The following is a 20150-nucleotide window of genomic DNA, read 5'->3' on the forward strand; positions in this document are numbered from 1 at the left end:
TGGTCTGACTTCCCGGATGTTATCACTATAAGCTTCTACTTACGATGATAAGACGTCACTATTTGCATACCAATATGCCAGTTCGTAGTTCCATTCTGCGCATGATCAGAAGGAGGTCATTTGTACTGAAATGACATGGCGGTTTAATATTTGATTAGATAAGCACCAACTTTGCTGTCTTGATTATTCATATATTCTTTTTAATTGTTTTTTTTTCATGGGATCCACAAAACACAACAATGCGTCAACTATTGCGACTTGTATTTCACAGTTGGCCAAGTACATTGTTATAAGAACATGCAAATGCATTCAAACTAGAAATGCAACACATACCTTCCTAGAGCAGTAGAATGTCCATACTTGTGCTATTCTAGTCACCTGGTCAATGCAATGTCTGCATACTGCTATGTAAGGCATGCCTACTTAATATCTTGTTTTATAATCGGCCTATAATAGTGAAATAAATGAAAGGTAATTTGACCAAAATTTCCCATGAGGTATCTCCGAACTGGTCTATTATGCTTCGAGCAGACGATTTAGAAAGCTAATAATAATAATAATTATACTTGCTTATATAGCGCTTAATACTTACTTTGTCAGAAGTCTCTAAGCGCTCTACAGTATATGCAGCATAATTACTCTGGCTTTAGCAGTGCAGCTGTCACGCGCGCTGCGTTTCAAGGAATAAATTTCTGCCAGGTACCCATTTACCTCACCTGGTGGGTGTTTCATAAAGCTGTTCGTAAGTTAAGAGCGACTTTAAGAACGACTGGTGATCCTTTCTTGTGGTAAATGGTATATACATTGGCGATGGTTAAGCGCGTAAGAAAGGTTCACCAGCAGTCGTTCTTAAAGTCGCTCGTATCTTACGAACAGCTTTATGAAACAGCCCCCTGGGTTGAGAGCAGCACATTGTGGATCAATTTCTTGCTGAAGGAAATTACGCCATGGCTGGGATTCGAACCCACGACTCTCTGTTTCAGAGTCCGGAGACTAATCCACTGGGCCACAACGCTAAAACAATAATGATAATGAAATTAATATACAATCTTACTTGATACTTTATGTATTTACATATTTTCAATCAAGTTCCCTTTAGAATATAAAATATGATTAAGTAATCAACTACACAAAGTTACCAGAGATATGATATTACATAAAGTCATGACATGACCAAAATAATAAAGCCCGATGATGCTATTAACTGTAATGCATTTTCTACTTACGTTATATTATTATTAGCATTATTACATTCTATCATGCCTACGCGAGGATACAAACAGTGTTTGTTTTGTTCTCATACGGTGTGCATGGTTAGGTAATGAATTGTTTTTTTATACAAGGAAAATTGAGTATTTTAGTTATTTAATTTTACTATAATTATGCATAGGTCTATAGATGAGAACGGATCATTAGGACTTGTCGCCGAATGGTTGTTCTACGTCGCGAGGTATGTTCACCGACTATGCAGCGGAAACAAACCGAAAGCAGATCAAGCTCCTTGTGTAGATAGCAAAAATCATTATGTTCACTTATCAAATGATAGAAACATATTACGAAAAATAAAATATATATGGCGGAGGCGGGGGGGGGGGGGGGGGGGGGGTGGAAAAAGCAGGATGAGTTAATCTGGTATATATCGGTGACACCTGTTTTCATGTATTTACCCGCCTCCTTTGTGCCCAAACACGACGGGACAATACCGGCTGACGACCCGGTCAATAGAAGCCGTGAAAATTGTAATTTGATTCGACTCACGTTCGGTGCTATCTGCCATTATATGTAAACGAAATTGTCATGTTTACATTCACCGTGTTCATATAGTCAGAAATCGATAGGTAGTTAGTAAAATCATCATTGTCAGTATATTCCTAGGTTTTAGTCATGTTAGTGGAGATTTGTCATATTTGTAACACGTGTTCTATAAAGTGAGTTGGATTTGGCAAGTGCAGTATACACCTACCCCGATTTTGATGATGATGATGATGATGGTGATGAGGATGATGATGGTGATGAGGATGATGATGATGATGGTGGTGGTGGTAGTAATGGTGATGATGATGATGTTGATGATGACGATGACGAAGATGATGATGATGATGATAATGATGATGATGATAAAGTTGATAAAGGTGATGATGAAGATGATGACGATGATGAAAATGATGATGAAGATGATGATGAAAATGATGACGATGATGATGATAATGATGATGATGATAATGATGATGATGACGATGATGATTATGATGATGGTGATGATGATGATGATGATATTGGTGATGATGATGATATTGGTGATGATGATGATGATGGTACTGATGATGGTAATAACAATAATGATGATTATGATGATGGTGATTATGATGATGGTGATTATGATGATTATGATGATGGTGATTATGATGATGATTTTTTTATAATTAGAATTGATAAAAAAACCGACATCATCTTATTCTCCTTCTACTACTACAACTACTACTACTACTACTACTACTACTACTACTACTACTACTACTACTACTACTACTACTCCTACTACTACTACTACTACTACTACTACTACTACTACTTCTACTACTACTACTACTACTACTACTACTCCTACTACTACTACTACTACTACTACTACTACTACTCCTACTACTACTACTACTACTACTACTAATAATAATAATAATGATAATAATAACACGAATAATAATAATGATAATGAATATAATTCTAGTCCTTGGCCTTGGTCAGTAAAATAGATTGTGATAATTTTAATGATAATACTCATTAAGCGATAAATGCAACTCTTACAGCGCACAAGACCCTCTATTCCCTCTCAATCTGATTTTAATAAATATTTGTATTACTCATGATTTAATCAACGTCAGCTGTTACGTATCTCTCGTGTACACGCTCTTTAAAGCAAATCACAGTCTCTTAATGATGTAAATAAAGAACAATTAAAATCTCTCACGAGACACATCAGTTTCATGATGTTGAATCAGTGGTGTCGCAGATGTTCAAGGGCCGGAAAACAAGCATGGCTTGCGTGATAATTATTGAAAAGTTAATTTAGATTGCGATATTACACCAAACAACTCCGGGAATTATCATCGATATCTCAATGCATGCGTTAAACATTATGGAGTGTCTATTTATTCCCGAACTATTGGGCATTTTAGAACCATAATGGATGTAGAATCTTGATGCAAGAGCTACTTTATCAAGTCTACAGACACTGAACTATTTGAAATAGAATTGCCTACTTCATTTGCTTATCGTCATCATTGTTATTATCCCCATCATCATTATCAACATCATCATCATCATCATAATAAAAATCATCATCATCATCATAATAATAACAATCATCATCATCACGACCATCATCATCATCATTGTCATCATCATCATCATCATCATCATCATCATCATTATCATCGTCACCATCATCATCATCACCACCACCACCGTCAGTACCACCACACTTATCGTTATCAAGGTAGATATAGATAATGATTATGACTTTATCACAATCATCATGACTATGAAATCTATTAAACCTAAACTACAGCTCAGTAACTCTGACTGATCAATTTGTAGACAGAATACAACAACTTAAAACAAATATATCTAATTTAGTTGCATTTTATTATTGCTGTTTGATCCACGAGCATCATCAAATATTTGAAATTTCAGTTTATTCAAAGCAATGTTGAGCTATCAGAATTACCTACTTCATTTGTTTATAGTCATCGTCGTTATTATCCCCATCATCATCGTCATCATCATCGTCATCATCATCATTATCATCATCACCATCATCATCATCATCATCATCATCATCATCATTATCATCATCGTCATTATCATCATCATCATAGTCATTATCATCATCATCATCATCATCATCTTCATCATCATCATCATCATCATCATCATCATCTTCATCATCATCTTCATCATCATCATCATCATCATCACCATCATCATCATCTTAATCATCATCATCATCACCATCATCATCATCATCATCATCTTCATCATCATCTTCATCATCATCATCATCATCATAATCACCATCATCATCACCATCATCATCATCATCTTCATCATCATCTTCATCATCATCATCATCATCATCATCATCATCATCACCACCAACACCACCAACACCACCACCATCATCATCACCATCGCCACCAACACCAATACCACCACCCTTATCGGTATCAAGGCAGATATAAATAATGATTATGACATCATCATAATCATCATGACCATAAAATCATCTGATAATAAACCATAGCTCGGTAATTCTGACTGATCAATTTGTAGACAGAATACAACAACGCTAAAACAAATGTATCAAATTTAGATGCATTTTATTATTGCTGTTTGATCCACGAGCATTCAGAGCAGAAAATATACATCATACAATATCTACATAGATTACAATTATCATACATTCTGTATTTCAGAAGAAAATGCAGTCGTTGAGCTGATATACATGTACGAACTTTTTATGAGGAAAATAAATTACACAAAGTTTTTGCACATTTGCCCGATGTCCAATTGATAAAACAAGGTGAAAATCATATTGCAAACAAAAAGCATGATCTAAAGTAAATGAAAATTAAGACAAGGTGTGAATATTATTGTTAAAACGAAACAATCCTCACAACCATCTTACAATAGTGGTTCCACGACGTTCCACATGACAGTTGTCGGACGACAAATATGCTGACGTCAGAGATTTCGTCACAGTTTTTAAATTCAACACGTGTTTTAGTCATAGTGCGGCTTGATTTGCAGGAGCCATACAGGCAGTTGAAGACGAAACAGTGAATGGTTTACAATACTTTAATCAAAATTATAGATCAACAAAAAATTAATAAGTAATTCAAAAAGAATATTGCAATATTGCAGAGTTGATACCCGCTGAAATAAATAACTAATATTCTGAATAATAAATATCTATTAATGTATGTAAAGAAAACCGCTGGTTTGGGGGTGGATACAGAGATAATAGAGGGAGAAAATAAATGTCTATATTTTGATCGAAATATAGTTTGTATGTCAAATATGTAAATGGCGTCATCAGCTGAAAATGCCATTATTTACGAATCCAAAATGGGAACGCCACTTATCTAGGTCTATATTCATCTCACTAAAAGTGTGGTTTTGTGATAAAATATTAATAAGTTAAGTATATTTACATATGTACACTTATTTTACAAGGCCTGGATATATTGTAAATTTGAATACGAAATTCTCTTGAATTTGGTCCCATTGTTTTGTTCTTTAAACCGAAATAAGTAATCGTTCTTATTATTCTTTTCGTAATACAAAAATATTGCAAAGTAGATTTCATGTTTAAACATCTTTTGTTTATATCAGCTGATTTATTTTTTTATAGTTCGCTTCAGTCAATATCTATTTCGTTATCGGAATCTCCAACTTCGGAAAATTCCGGAATTTTTCGTTCATCATCGACACCGTATTCGGTATGGTGAAGGTAGTGTCCGTGCATCGTCGGCATCAATAGCTCTTCTTGCGCATGCGTGGGTCGGGCAAGATGCTGCGGATGGGAGGGGCTTCCACACGGACTCGGAGTTTCCATGAGTTCCTTCTCGCTATCCGATTCGCAATCCGGATTGTCCATCAGCATAGCGTTGCACGCTTGTCCGACGTCACTCAGATCCGGATTCGGATTTGATCGATTAGGGAGGGTGGACTCTCGAGATCCGCCCGCTGATAGCAGCTCGCGTTCTTTGGAATTTCGCCACTTCATTCGTCTGTTCTGGAACCATATTTTAACCTGGGGTTTGGGGCGAGATGAAATGGACATATGAATGTTTTGAACAAGATGTAAAAACTTAGATTATTCGTTAATAACAACATATCACAAATTTGTGCTGACATGAGCAATCTTAAACTGCATCACCAAAGGCAGGAAATTTTGGATTGTGAACATAAAACGATCCCGGAAATAATATTCCCGTTATTTTTTCTCTCTCTATTGGAAAGCGAGCTGTTTAATTGGACAAACATCTGGTCAAGCGTTTCTTTAGAATCGCTTGACCAAAAATGACCGTGGATGAACAAAAGCGTGTGTACTGAAATCCGAAATATCATCTCGGACGAAGGACACATCTTCAAATTTTATTGGATCGATTTTTCTTTGAATCCTGATGATGAGAAAACAAAGAGTCCATGAAGGAAATGCGCTAAACGAACATGATAAAAATGATTCCCCATTGTTCAGTAAAATGACAGATAAAAATCAAATTTTCGAACTTCTAAGGGAATACTTATCAACAGCAAGTTGATAAATTATATTTTGACTAAAATGGAATGAAGAAAATCATGATTAGTTGATGTGAAAAAATCCCAGTCTGAAAGCCATATCAATATCCCTGAGAAGACTAGTGTTTTGAGAAAGCAGAAAGTTGCAGATCCAATTTCGAAGCGATTACTTTCAGTTCTTAGCAATTCAATTTCCCTTTAACTAAATAAATATTTTGATTTGATTAAAACTAACATGGCTTTTTTTAAAGATCAATGGAAAATTAATCATGAGACGTTTTCAGAATATTTTTTTAAAGAGTCAAATGTTTGAAAATGACATACAATACCGAACATTTTTATTTTACAATTTAATTTCCGGTGAGAGTGAAAGCTACCCATATGCGCTTTTCATTCTGACTTCAAAGTTTGATTAACTTTATGCTAGCGATGTTATCGGATTGATTCAATAAGGTTGTCATTTGAAATATGAATGAATGAAAGATGGATGTGTAGGACCTTGGACGTTTTATTGGTCAAACAATGACATTAAAAAACAACAACAACTGAATGTTCAATAAAACCCTACATAGCATTCATCTTGTATATAGCATGGATTATACATTCTTGACATTGACTCGTCTCGGATACCATATCAAATCAGGTAACTGACACTGATAAATACCTAATCGCTAGCTTCAGTTTCCCAACCATGTCAACAATAATGAAACGGGTAACTGATAATCATGAATACCTAATCGCTAGCTTCAATTTCTTAATCATCTCAGTAATAATGCAATAATTAACTTTAACTGAAACTCCTGAATCTCGCCAGCTTTAGTTTCTTAATAATAATGAAACGGGTAACTAATAATCATGAATACCTAATTGCTATCGAGTCCGGACTATACATTGTAACTAAAATATGACTCAAACTTTATAACTATAGCTATAAATTCGGTCTGTACAACTGTAGGTACACACTATAAATTCAAACTACCGGTATATAATAACTATTATTGTAAATTCACATCTATAGATAATTCGTATAACTATAACTGGAAATTCAGACTTTGCAACTGAAGCCATACAACTATAAGTGTAAACTCATACGTTCATCAAAAGCCATTATATGCCTTGAATATCAATTACGAATCAAACGATATCGATTTTTTGCGGTGAAGCTGTTCACTTCACATTGTACCTAAAACCATCGCACCGTTCATTTACCGTTGTCAATCCCATCTCTTTGTTTTTATCCAACCAGCGTTCCTATTTTCTCATGAAACCATAACCCAGGTGCCCCATTGATACCCTCCTACCCTTTACCCCTCCCCCCTAAGTTAATCAACCATTGATATCAAGTTAAGGTCAGGGGCGGATTAGGGGTTGCATAAAATGAGGAGGTAAAGAAAGTACCGCTTTCTCTATGAAATATTGAAAAAAAAGTAACAAATAAACAAGCACAGGAGGAATAGATTCACTTGAAAATGTGCCCTATCGCCTACAAAAGTATCCCGATAAGCCAATAAGAAAAAAAGGGGGTACATGCACCCCTGTGCCCCCTCTGGGTCCGCCCTTTACAAATGATTCCCACCTAATTGATTCTCGGTCCATTTTAGTATTGTGTTTTCATCGCACTCTTTGATTAATTCTAAACACATTGCACTTGTAACTGACAGAGCGTGGAGAATTGCCCCTATAATGTGCACACGCTTGAGTATTAATGTATTATTTATGGTAGATGATGAATGATAACAATACGAGTTCAAGTTCAGAAGCACAGTTCCACCAACGAACCCAGCTCCAGAAAGATCAAATTTATTACGTTATAGAACATTAAACCGATCGGTCCGGATTGGTTTGACGGTGTGACTGCCCCGTTAGATAGGCCTAGCGCCGCGGAGAAAAGATATTCATAGTTTTAAACCAGTTGTAACGTGGACCGTAACCTTAAAACGATCCGTGATTATCGCCGATGATTGGGATTTCGTTTGTATTGTTCGTGTTGGTGTTTTCATTTCCTATAATGCTATCTGGGAGAAATTATTACACGATTCGTTGGGCATCCCTTGTCGGGGTTACGCTCCGCGGTTATAGGGCGATAAAAACTCCTGTTCGGCCAAGCCTAACGGGTTTTGATCTCTCGAGCGATCATCAAAGATTGTTATCGCTATCTACATCTGCGGATGAAATGTCATATCCATACAGAGCTATAATACCGAAGAAGTCTTTATCTTTCTTAAAAAAGGGGGCTAACTCATAATCATGATGCGATGATTCTAGATCGTTATCTCGTGGAATTGATCGGGATAATTCAATGATGAACTTTGTAATATCCAAATATGTAAGCGTTAATATTATCTGTTGACAACGTTTCACAATGCAAAAGTTCCCTTTTAAAACCAGTATTAGTATTATAGAGAAGGAGGCAACGAAACACCCTTCGTTTCGCACGTGTCACATTATCTTTACACAAAACGCTCACCCTCTCGACATCTCATTCACAAAAAGTGAACAGCAGCAAATATCGCCCTCCAACTTTATAAAGACAACAAACGGAGTGACGTCACGACCGGTGAATAGTCCAGTATATCCCCCGCAGATATCGTTTAATAGTCATTTCTTGCCCCAATCCATCACCCTTCTTCGAGTTTTGGGTTATCTTTTTGTGAATCTACTATCCTTCGGCCATTCCCGTATTGTTTGCTAAGAAATGGACATGAAAACAGTCGTAATAAGGGAAATTATCAATTTCGACCAATAATTTGAAAATCATTTGCCAAGTGGACAAGTGTCCCAATTCTACATCTCGTTTAGAATAAAATTCTCTTGAAGAAACCGGTTTTTCTGACACTGCCATGGCTACTCTGGTAATGCTGCCAGTTTTTTTAACATTGAATAGACAAGAAAAGGGGATAAAGGGGCATCACTAGAGTATCTAAAATGCATAATACACATCTCCCGTACTCTATAAAAAAATGCCAATGGTCATTACAAATAATGAATGAATTTAGATACCAGGAACCTCATAGTTGGGTGAATCTATTATGCCTATAACTAAACCCAAGTCTTTGTCTATTAAAATTTCGAAGTAAAAGGAGCGATGGCGTTTTGTTTTGTACAGGTTGGATTTTGTTAAAATAAACTGGTATGTTCTTTATTTAAATAGTAAAGTTGAATAGTTTTAATTCAACTTAACATCCATATCTTTCAAATAGAACGATTTCATTACAAATCTGGGCATTATTCTTGGAAAGTGTAATAGTGCACTGTCCTTTAAGGACAATCCACCCCAACAAAATGTTGATTTGAATAAAAATAGAACAATCCAACAAGCATAACACTGAAAATTTCATCAAAATCGGATGTAAAATAAGAATGTTATGATGTTTTACAGATTCGCTTAATTTCACAAAACAGTTATATGCACATCCTGGTCTGTATGCAAATGAGGAGACTTTGGCGTCATCCACTCACTTTTTCTTTTGTATTTTATTATATGAAATATGAAATATTTTCTCCTCACAGTCAAGTGATACAACGATTAATTCCTCCCTGAACATGTGGAATCAGCTTTGTTTAATACTATATGGTTCAGTCAAGTTGGTCCTTATTGTCAAATCTATAAACAGAATGAAATATTGTATAATTCAAAGAATAAAAAAAAGAAATAGTGAGTGATGGACATCATCGACCGACCCACCTAATAAAATTTTGCATATCACTGTTTTGTGAAAAATAAGCGAAACTTTAAAATATCATAACTGTCTTGTTTTACATCCGATTTTCATGACATTTTCAGCACTATGCTAGTTTGATTTTTCTCTATATTCAAGTCAGCATTTTCCGAGGGTAGACTTGACCTTTAACATTCGACGTTCACATTGTTCTCTTGATATTTTTTGTTCATCAAGACAAGCTAAAATGACCACCCTTCTCTGCTGAACCACTTGTCACCATGAAACAGATCTTCAACTGTTGCTCGTTTACACAAGATGATTTACCGTTTTCAAATCCCTTATAAATCGATTAATAACTCTTTAAAGGACGTAAGCCCTAACGATGAAAACACGCGCGAGTCCTCCTTTGTCTTCTTGATGCGAGTTTGATACCGGACGATTTTGAGCGAGCACGCAGATTCCGTGTACCCAACACGCATTAAATTCCTATCAATCCCACATCAACTTTCAAACTTAATTCTCATTCAAGGGCAAGAAAACGAGCCAAATTTTGATATAGAATCGCAGATTTTCACTGTTAAACCATGGACCTATCAGGTCCATGGGACCCAGGGGTGATATAATAATCATATAAGCTCACAAATCTAGGTCTTTAGGACGGCTTGAACGCCTGGTAAAAAAGAGATGTATTTAAAGTTTACGAGTCATTATCACGCGCTGGAAATACAACACAAATTATTTTCTAACGACGATTTGATTGTAAGGGATTGGGTGGGTAGGAATCGCACACGCTTTGGTGTTTGTTTAGATCTAATTCGAAGAGAAAGCTGGACGCGTGTGCTTATAGATAGTTTGGGAAGTAGTTTTCAATCGATCTTCAATAGTTTGTCAAGCCAAAGTTAATCGAACTCCCAGTCGGGCTCCCAGTTTCCCAGGGGCCCATTGCAGAACGAGTTGCAATCAATCGTAACTCTAGAAATCATGCGCAACTTGCTTTTCAACCAATCAACAGCGCGCATTTGGGACTTGCGATTGTTTTTTTTTACTGGCGGCGTTTAAACGCAACTTTTTCTGCAACTGACCCCTATCGGACAAGATATCTCTGTAGAAAGAACACAATGTCTCACCATGTCCACAGTGTAGAACATAATGTGAAGTGCGAAATCACCTTCACATTGTTCCTTTCTCGGGGCCGTTTCATAAAGCTTTTCGTAGGTTAAGAGCGACTTCAAGAACGACTGTTGACCTTTCTTACGCGCTAAACCATCGCCTAATACCATTTACCACAAGAAAGGATCACCAGTCGTCCTTAAATTCACTCTTAACTTAGGAACAGCTTTATGAAACACCCCCATGTTCCTTATGCAGTGGCCCGTCATGAAGATAATAATGACGATAGATAGATAAATAGATAGATAGATGAACGAATTAATAAATAAGAAGTAATTGAAATAAATGAATAAAAATAGTCATTTTTTCAAATGAATGAATATATTAATAATATTCATGAATAGATAAATTAATGGCTAAATGAACCAATTAATAATGAAATAAAATAGTTATAAAAATTAGATTATAAAAAAATCAATACCCCCAACACAAAATAGCAAAATAAACAAAAATAAAAAAAAGACCCGAAATTTTTTTATTATAAAACGACAATTTGAAAAAAATAATACCTGTGAATCCTTAAGACCAAGTTTAGCTGCCAGTTTCTTTCTGTCCGGTTTACTGATGTACTTCTGTTGCTGGAAACGCTTTTCAAGCCCTTTTCTCTGAGCGTCGGAGAAGACAGCTCTCCTGAGCATACCACGACGGGGCTTCCCTCGGGCTGCACCGGGCCAGGGGAACGTACCCGGTACGGGAATAACAGATGATGGTGGCACTGTGAATGAGAATGATATTTAGGAGATAGTAGGAAAAAGGAAAAAATGATAAAATTTGATAAATTTCGTGGGTTTTTAGTTTTTCTTCCCTTTTCTGTATACTTGATACATTTGGTATACATCATCATCATTATTATCCTCACCGTCGGCATCATCATAACCATGATCAGTACCACCATCAATAGTAGCTCAACCAATATCAACATAAACACATCATTGTCATCATCATGGTTATCGACACCTTCTTTCACCACCACCACCATCACCACCACCACTACCATCACCACCGCCATCTTACATCGTCATCATCACCATCAACAACCAATCCTGCAACTACAGACCACTGCCAAAACTACTACCCCATCACCACCAACACGCACCATAACCAACACCACCACCACTACCATTACCAATACCACCACCATAACCACCACTACCATCACCACCACCATCTTACATCGTCATCATCACCGTCCACAACCAATACCGCAACCACAGACCACTGCCAAAACTACCACCCCCATCACAACCACCACCATCACCCAGACTACCACCACTAACAACACCATTCCGCCTCCACCACCAAAACCACCAATCTTATCCTCAACACCAACGCTCCCATGAAGGAACAGATTTCTGGGATCTGAAGTTGGGGATTGATAAACTGGGTTTACACTGCAGCAGTTAAACCACCACCACTGGTAGTAACTGGAACACTTCAATCACCACTACCATCACTACAACAAAACGACCACCATCTACCACTACCATAATCACAACCACCAATACCATCAACACCACTCTAACCAGGGGCCCATCTTACAAAGAATTGCGATTGATCCGATCAATCGTAACTATGGACGGCCAGCAAAGTCAACATAGAAAATGCATGTTTGTTCAAAAAAATTATAGATATGAATGTGTATCCTAAATTCATTGATTTCTTGACAATTTGGTGTGTTCTCCTTTGTATTCAAAGGGTATTTTAAAAATTTCCTGTAGATAAAATTATGACACTCAGACACTGATGGATATCCATAGAGTTACGATTGATCTGTGATTTGATCAATCGTAACTCATTGCAAGACGGGATCCAGGTCAATGACACCGTCTTAATCTTACCTTGAAGAAATGGATTTCTTGGAGCGGATGTTGGGGATTGATGGAGGGAGTTTTCATAAAAGCTTCTATGGAGCGTCCCTAATGATGCGATCACTGGCCTTAGGTCGCTGAAAGCACTGTGTCCGATGCTAGATGTGCATACTGGGCTTACTGCGAAATAACAATAATGATAATGAAAATGAAAATAATAATAATAATGATAATAATAATAATGATAATGATAATAGTAATAAATATAGATTTTTTTCTTGTACTGCTTGCCTGAAATAATTTCTTCATCATTTATGTTCATTTATTTGTAGAGTATTTACACAGGGAAACAGTGAATGTTACCATGGTTACAAAACTAATGCCGTTTTCAATAAGTTCTGAATTTTTGCTGCGCACCAGGCCCGCGCTAAAATTACTGTAGTCCGCACCATTGCGTTCAGTAACTAAAGCAGATCCGGGGCTACTTTTACGATCTCCCATTAAAAAACTTGGGCACGCCTGCCTGGCGCTGGTCTGGTGCTGATAAAAGCAGCGTAATGTGCTGATAAATACAGCGTAAAACTAGTAGCCCGGGTATGAAATAACCCTCACCATTCACAAACTAAAAACTCAACGACTTAGCTCGAGACTGGTCCGGATCAGGGAGGGGTATGTGTTCACACAACAGCCCTGCCCGCATTATGATTAAGTAGTATATTTGCATAATCAATGACAATTTTGCTGACAAATAAAGTAAAAACAATATTGATACCACATTATTAATACCGCATTTTAATCAACAGACTTAAAGCCTACGACGGCGCGCCGTCTCCGGACCGACCAATGGTAACCATTCGAAAGAACCTGACAACGCAAAAGTTTTTACTGGCCAATGGACACCGTTGTAGAAAAGTTATACCGGTACTATTATAATAACTTTACAATTCAATAGTAACTTCCTTGAATCCTTGATTCTGATTGGCTGATTAACTTTGTTTAATTGTTACCATGGTAGTTACCATTTGATGGCAAAGTTACTGTAATATAATACAATATAATGCAATATAATATAGTGTAATATAATATAATGTTATATAATGTGATATAATATAACATAATATAATATGATATAACATAATATAATGCAATAATGTAATATAATATGATGGTGACTTTCATGGAACGGGGCCCCATGGGGTTAGTTTCGTTTGATGTAACTGTAGTATTCGGGTATGCAAAAAAAAAGTCCCGGCAGCTGAGAACAAACTCTAGTGCAAAGAAATAAAGTGATCCCCTCACAATCATTACCCATAATACCACGTTTTTCTTTCAACAAGGGCTTGCGGACAAAAACTGATTTCACAACGGCTTGTGTTAACCTAACGTTTATATAAATTCAAGTATAATTTGCGTGATTTAAACACCAATTTATCAATTTTCTGTAAACTCCCGGGCGTGATAAAAACAAACTCCTGTCACGTCATAACGTTTACATAGTAAGGAGAGAAGGGTCATGAAATCCTCATCAAATTGCACTGGTATTTTAATCTTCTTAGCCTGAAACGTCCATCAAAATCTCTCACTAATTTTGTAGATTCCTTTTTTTATAGATTATTTCCATACTTTTAGAGTTGTCTCTACAGGCACAATGCTGATTTGTTCATCTGCCAATGTTTTGGTAAAAGAAGGTTACTAACATATTAATGCTACAGAGTTACTAATTTCAAATCATATTAATTGTCTTGTAAGGAGGGTGGTTATCCCTTAAGCCCGGCTCACATTATGCGATTTATTGCTATCCGAATGTCAAAGGAATTGTGATAACATTTGATTTGGATATTCCAACTAATAAATCAGAGTGGATCAGAGTTCAGAATAGTGGTAGGACTACTGAAATCGAAATTCAGAGCCTCCCTGAATGAATAAAAACAAATTCAATTCCAAATCGTAGCCATCGTCGGCTGCGACTTGAAGCCGATTTGGACTTTACTCGGACAGTAGGGCTTGCCGAAAAGTAAAATTATGATTCCAGCATTTCTAACATCATGTCAAACTTTAAATAAAATTAATTTTACGTCTTGGAACTTTCATATTTAATACAAAATGCGATTTCTTGAAAAGTCGTGTCGCATCGGATCGCACAGTGTGAGACGAGCTTTGGGAAGAAGTATGAAATATTACGCGAAAGCTTAGTACTTGCTTCAGGGGCCCGTTGCAGAAAGAGTTGCAATCGATCGCAACTCTAAAAATCATGCGCAACTTGATTTTCAACCAATCAACAGCGCGCATTCGGGACTTGCGATTGATTTTTTGACTTGCGTTTAAACGCAACTCTTTCTGCAACGGGCCCCTGAAATATTTAGGAAAATTTGCCGAATATTTTTTATTACATTATCAATAGTGTTCATTCGTTTGATTCGTCGTGCATCCCAAGTTGGTATTCGCTATCATTAGCCCCTCAAACGAAAATCAAAGTTTTACTTTGCCTAACAAAACATTAAAAAACATGTTATAAGGAGAAGAGCAAAACTTGGACAGTTTTCGAATGCACCAAATCTTTATTCATATTTTGTTGAAATTTCAATGTCAGGCCTGTTTGATATTCCTCTACCTTTTTCTCCAATAAAGGAGAGGAACTGTCTCTTAAAATGTGTGGGCAAACTAATAAAATGGCTGCCAACAATAGCGCGTGCGTATAACAAAAGAAGATCTTATACCTCTATAGAAAACTTGAACAAATTTTCAACACTTCTTTACCTATCCTATATCACCTAAACAAAAGGCTGGTCGTGATGAGTCCTTGAGGATTTCTATGTTGACTTTTCTTCAGTGTACGCACACCCCAAAACTATTTACCTTTTTGGATTTTTTTCCAAGTTGTCAGAAATTGCAAAGGGTTGTTAAGTAAATCCATGATACCATATAGTCAAAGCTTAAGCAATTATTGAGTTTTCTTTGAAAAAAATATAGAATTTGTGTTGGAGTGTGCCAGAAACGCAATAAGTGGATATGTTTGAAAGCATGCTATACCCCCCCCCAAGGATCATGAAATTGGTGTTTATATGCGAGCGAACCTGCTCATATATTCATAGCCACTTTAGAAATAATACGTCATCAAGAACATCAAGTATTGCAGGGATGGGCCGAGAAAATGTGCCCCTGAATTGAACTTATTAATCAAACTTTGACTGAGTTTGAATTCTTGTCTACCTGGTGTGTGGGTATATGTACACTGATGGTTGTGACTGAATGCGTTAACGAAATGGGAGAGAAACCAAAGCAGGAAAGAAAAAAATGAAAGGAATAAACGAAGGATGAAACAAACAAGGAGGTGGAGGAGGTTGAGAAGAATACAAAAAAGGGAGAAGAAGAAGAAAAGACGGAGAAGAAGAAAAGGAAGAAGAAGCAAAGAAGAAGACGAAAAAGAAGAAGAATATGCCCTTACTCATCATGAGTATGGGAGCGAAAGAAAAGAACGAGAAAAGACTAAAGTACATTAACCAACCATCTATGAACAAAGTAACGAACTGACGAACATGACGAAGGCGAAGTTCTGCACTATTTCTGAAATGTCGCCCTCATCGACAACTTAGCGTATTGCTTACTGATTGGCATAATTCATGCCGACATCTAAGACTATCGACTTCAACTTATCATTCTAATACTCTCCTTTATCATTTCTTTCCTTTCTTCTTAATATCCCTTTGTTTTTCACTCCTTGAAAAAGAGGGGGGGGGGGTGGGAGTAAATTGCCAACTCATCACGTGGTCTACCTTCATTTAGTCTAATACCATTACGTCCATCAACATTTTGTCTATTAACAACCATTTGGTCCAATAATCACTTCGTTTAATCATCACATCGTCTATGACCATTTCGTCCTATAACTAATTGGCCTGATATCCTCTTTCTTTCTTTTCATTCATTTTGCCCAATTAAAACTTTAGTCCAATTAGACCAAATGATATATGGACTAAATGGCTATTGGAATAACTGATTGTTAGACGAAAGGGTGAGTGGACGAAATGGTAATTAAACTTTGTGGATAGTAGATGAACTAATAACCTTGGACTAAATGATAGTAGACGAATTGGTAATTGGACGAATCGGCATTAGACCAATTAAAAATAAATCCCAGTGCATGGTGTCGTCCCTGGATAAAACTACACCATCACCATTCACGGTGTTAAGTCAACACCCAACATGTACTGTTTGCTATTTCAGTACTATTTGGTGTTACATCAAATCTCTCTGGTGTATTCTTATGGTGTATTGACATTTTGGTACACCGACTGGTGGAGAAATAATGATAAAAATGATGATGATGATGGTAATGATGATGATAATGGTGATGATGATAATGGTGATGATGATGGTGGTGATGATGATGATGATAATGATAATGATGATTACGATGACGGTGATGATCACTATCCTCCTCCTCCTCCATATCGTCATCGACAGCAATAACAGTGACACCATCATGATTATGTTTATGATGACGTCTTTAAGAACCAAAATCAACATACATTGAATATATACAATGTAAAGTTTTTAAACAATATTTCTTTTAGTCATAATTCATCATTTACATTTACAATCTAAAATGTGACATCATCTTTGGGCAAACCAACAGTTTGTAGATTCATTCGATGATACTCGTCCGATTCCTAGCAAATTCGAGGAGGGGACGGCGCATTGCTTTGCCAACCCCACTTTACATTCGAATATTTAATCCCATAACTTTAACCCCCATTTCAATTTCAATATTGCCAGCAATCCATTGGCAAGTACATGTAAAAGGCAAAAATTATAGTCAAACTTGTCAGATTGTTGACCTATTCGTCTATGCACGTGAAACACAAATGAAACAGAGATGAATGAGGAGAGGAGAAAACAAAACAAATTCAAAATGAAAAACAAGACTTAAGTATCTCACAATCAACACTATCTAATTAAACTAATGACGCAGTCTAACCCGCGCAACCGATTCAAGACCGAAATCAACTTTCACGTTATTTCTCACGACATAACGTCGATCAGTTTGAAGTCGGTTCCATTGATAATATGATTGTAGCATTACACTTGTTTCTAATAAAAAAATACGATATTACGAAAACTACGTTACTTGATAAATATAAAGTTATTTTTGTTAAAAAATAAGGATTTTGGTCAAACTTACCATGTGGTGACAAACTATGAGGAGACAGCAAAGAATTGACGCCGAATTTCAAGAGGCTGGAAGCTGGTGCTGGTTGCGGAGGCTGATGGTGGCTGTTTGCCCCCGGCGAGCTCCCGGGGCTTGGTATCTGATGTCGATGATGACCGCCATGATGGAGAGGAAGACGATGAGGGGTATGATGATGGGCGGGGTGAAATGACGATGTCAGAGGTAAGGGGAGCTGATGGTGCGACTGCGTGCTCGATGCCGATGATGAGGAAACGTGATTGTGCGATTGCGACGATGATGTCGATGATGATGATGAGGAAATCGGAGGCGGAGGGAGAGATGGATGTGGTGGTGACGAAGACGAACGATCACCGTGAGGATGGTGGTGATGATGATGGTAGTGATGCGAGTGATCTTGCTGCTGTGAAGTTTGGTTATTGTTATTGTTATTATTGTTGTTACCGTTGGAAGAACTATTGAGTGTTAGTTGGTCCTTTTGTTGACGAAGGCAGTTGCACGTCGTACAGGAGGCCGGGTGGCGCGGAATGGGCTTGTGAATTGGTGCCCTGCTAGAGAGAATATCCTTAACAAGAAACGATGTTGTAGAGTTCGCGATACCACCTGCAAGTGGCTGCGGTGGTGCCGGTGGTGGCGTTTCCTGCGGAGATGATGCTGTGTTGGAGACTGGTTGCGGCGCCGTTGCTAGGTGTTGCCGGAAAATTCCTTGGTATATTGGAGTCGGGGCGAGGACCCCTGAGAAAAGGGACTTCTCCTCTGAAGCGTCAACTCGTGGTTCGAGTCTCCGCATGAGATGCGGTAGTGGTAACCCACCGGGATGTGGTAGGCCGGACATGGCGGGAAGCGTCGGCGCGAAGGTGTACGGAACTTCCCCCGGCATAGCAGGGCGGTTACTTGCTCCAAGCGCAGTCATACGATCGAATCAAATCAAATCAAATCCAATAGTTGTAAATAACGACCACAGGAGCTATCAACTTCTATCCTAGGCGGCCAATCAAGATGAAAATATATCGATGATCATTCCCTGTCCAGACCGATTAGGAGAGTGATTATGTATGACCGTGAGTAATCAATGTGATCTGCTTTATGACCACCACTAACGCAAAACCGCACCTTTGGGACTGGTGTCAACATCAGACCCCGAGAAGTAAGGCAGCCGTGATTGGCAGAGTGCGGAGCCGCGCGCGGATTGGTCAATTGTTCGGTGGTCTCGTGTTCCGTGGGCGTGGTCTGACGACGCTCTTCTCGCAACTCTCCTCGTCCATTGGGCGGAGTTCGCTGAAGAGTTTCATGGCGCATGCGCTGAAGACTCGAGGAATGAAGGAAAAGTTAAAAGTCATAGTTTGGTGTATGTGCAAAGTGAATGAGCAAACACACTTTAAATTATAACAAGTAATTAGATTCAACGACATTTCCCCCTCTCTCTCCCTTTCTCTCCTAATAACCACTCCTCCCACGATTTTTGCATCATAATGCCTGCTCTTCAAAACATAGCCCCCTTTCATTTCCCTTTAGCGTAGCACCATCCATTTATAACCCAGTCTAATTAATAAAAAGAAATAAATCACACGCGAGTGGCATTGCAAATCAATAAAAAAAGGAAGAATACATTTTTTTTCTTGCTCCCCTCTGCCGATTTCACTTAATTCTTTGTTCTTATCATGTTTATTGTCTGGCAGAGCAGTACTTGAACGTGAATAATTTGAGAAATAAAATGAGGGGCGGGGTGGAAGAAGCCATTTTCTTCGAAGAAGCCATTCTGAGACGCTATAGCCCGATATGACGTGTAATATTGATGGTAATAATTACAAAGGTTGTTGTGATGGTGGGTTACTCAATTCATAACCTCATTACATTGAGAATGAGTTGTACGAGGACGCGGTTTTTTTCTTCTTTCTGTCGCTTCCTTATTCTGTCTCTTCGTATGGTGTTCCGTTCTCGCTTACGATAATTTTTTTTCCTTTTCTTTCTTTCTTTCTTTCTTTCTTTCTGTCTTTCTTTCTGTCTGTCTGTCTGTCT

At 37.6% G+C, this 20150-nt stretch overlaps 1 protein-coding gene across 1 annotated transcript; it reads right to left on the reverse strand.

Moving 5' to 3' along the window:
- Nucleotides 1–4382: 4382 nt before the first annotated feature.
- Nucleotides 4383–19235, reverse strand: LOC121420959 (homeobox protein DBX1-like). The gene is made up of 4 exons (XM_041615519.1): nucleotides 18126–19235; nucleotides 12974–13123; nucleotides 11645–11850; nucleotides 4383–5815 (listed from the first exon to the last, which is right to left on the reverse strand). The coding sequence occupies exons 1-4, from the start codon at nucleotides 19042–19044 to the stop codon at nucleotides 5420–5422; spliced, it is 1671 nt and encodes a 556-aa protein (XP_041471453.1). The 5' UTR covers nucleotides 19045–19235; the 3' UTR covers nucleotides 4383–5419.
- Nucleotides 19236–20150: the final 915 nt, after the last annotated feature.

This window comes from Lytechinus variegatus, chromosome 9 (genome assembly GCF_018143015.1).
Source record: "Lytechinus variegatus isolate NC3 chromosome 9, Lvar_3.0, whole genome shotgun sequence".
Classification (NCBI taxonomy): Eukaryota; Metazoa; Echinodermata; class Echinoidea; order Temnopleuroida; family Toxopneustidae; genus Lytechinus; species Lytechinus variegatus.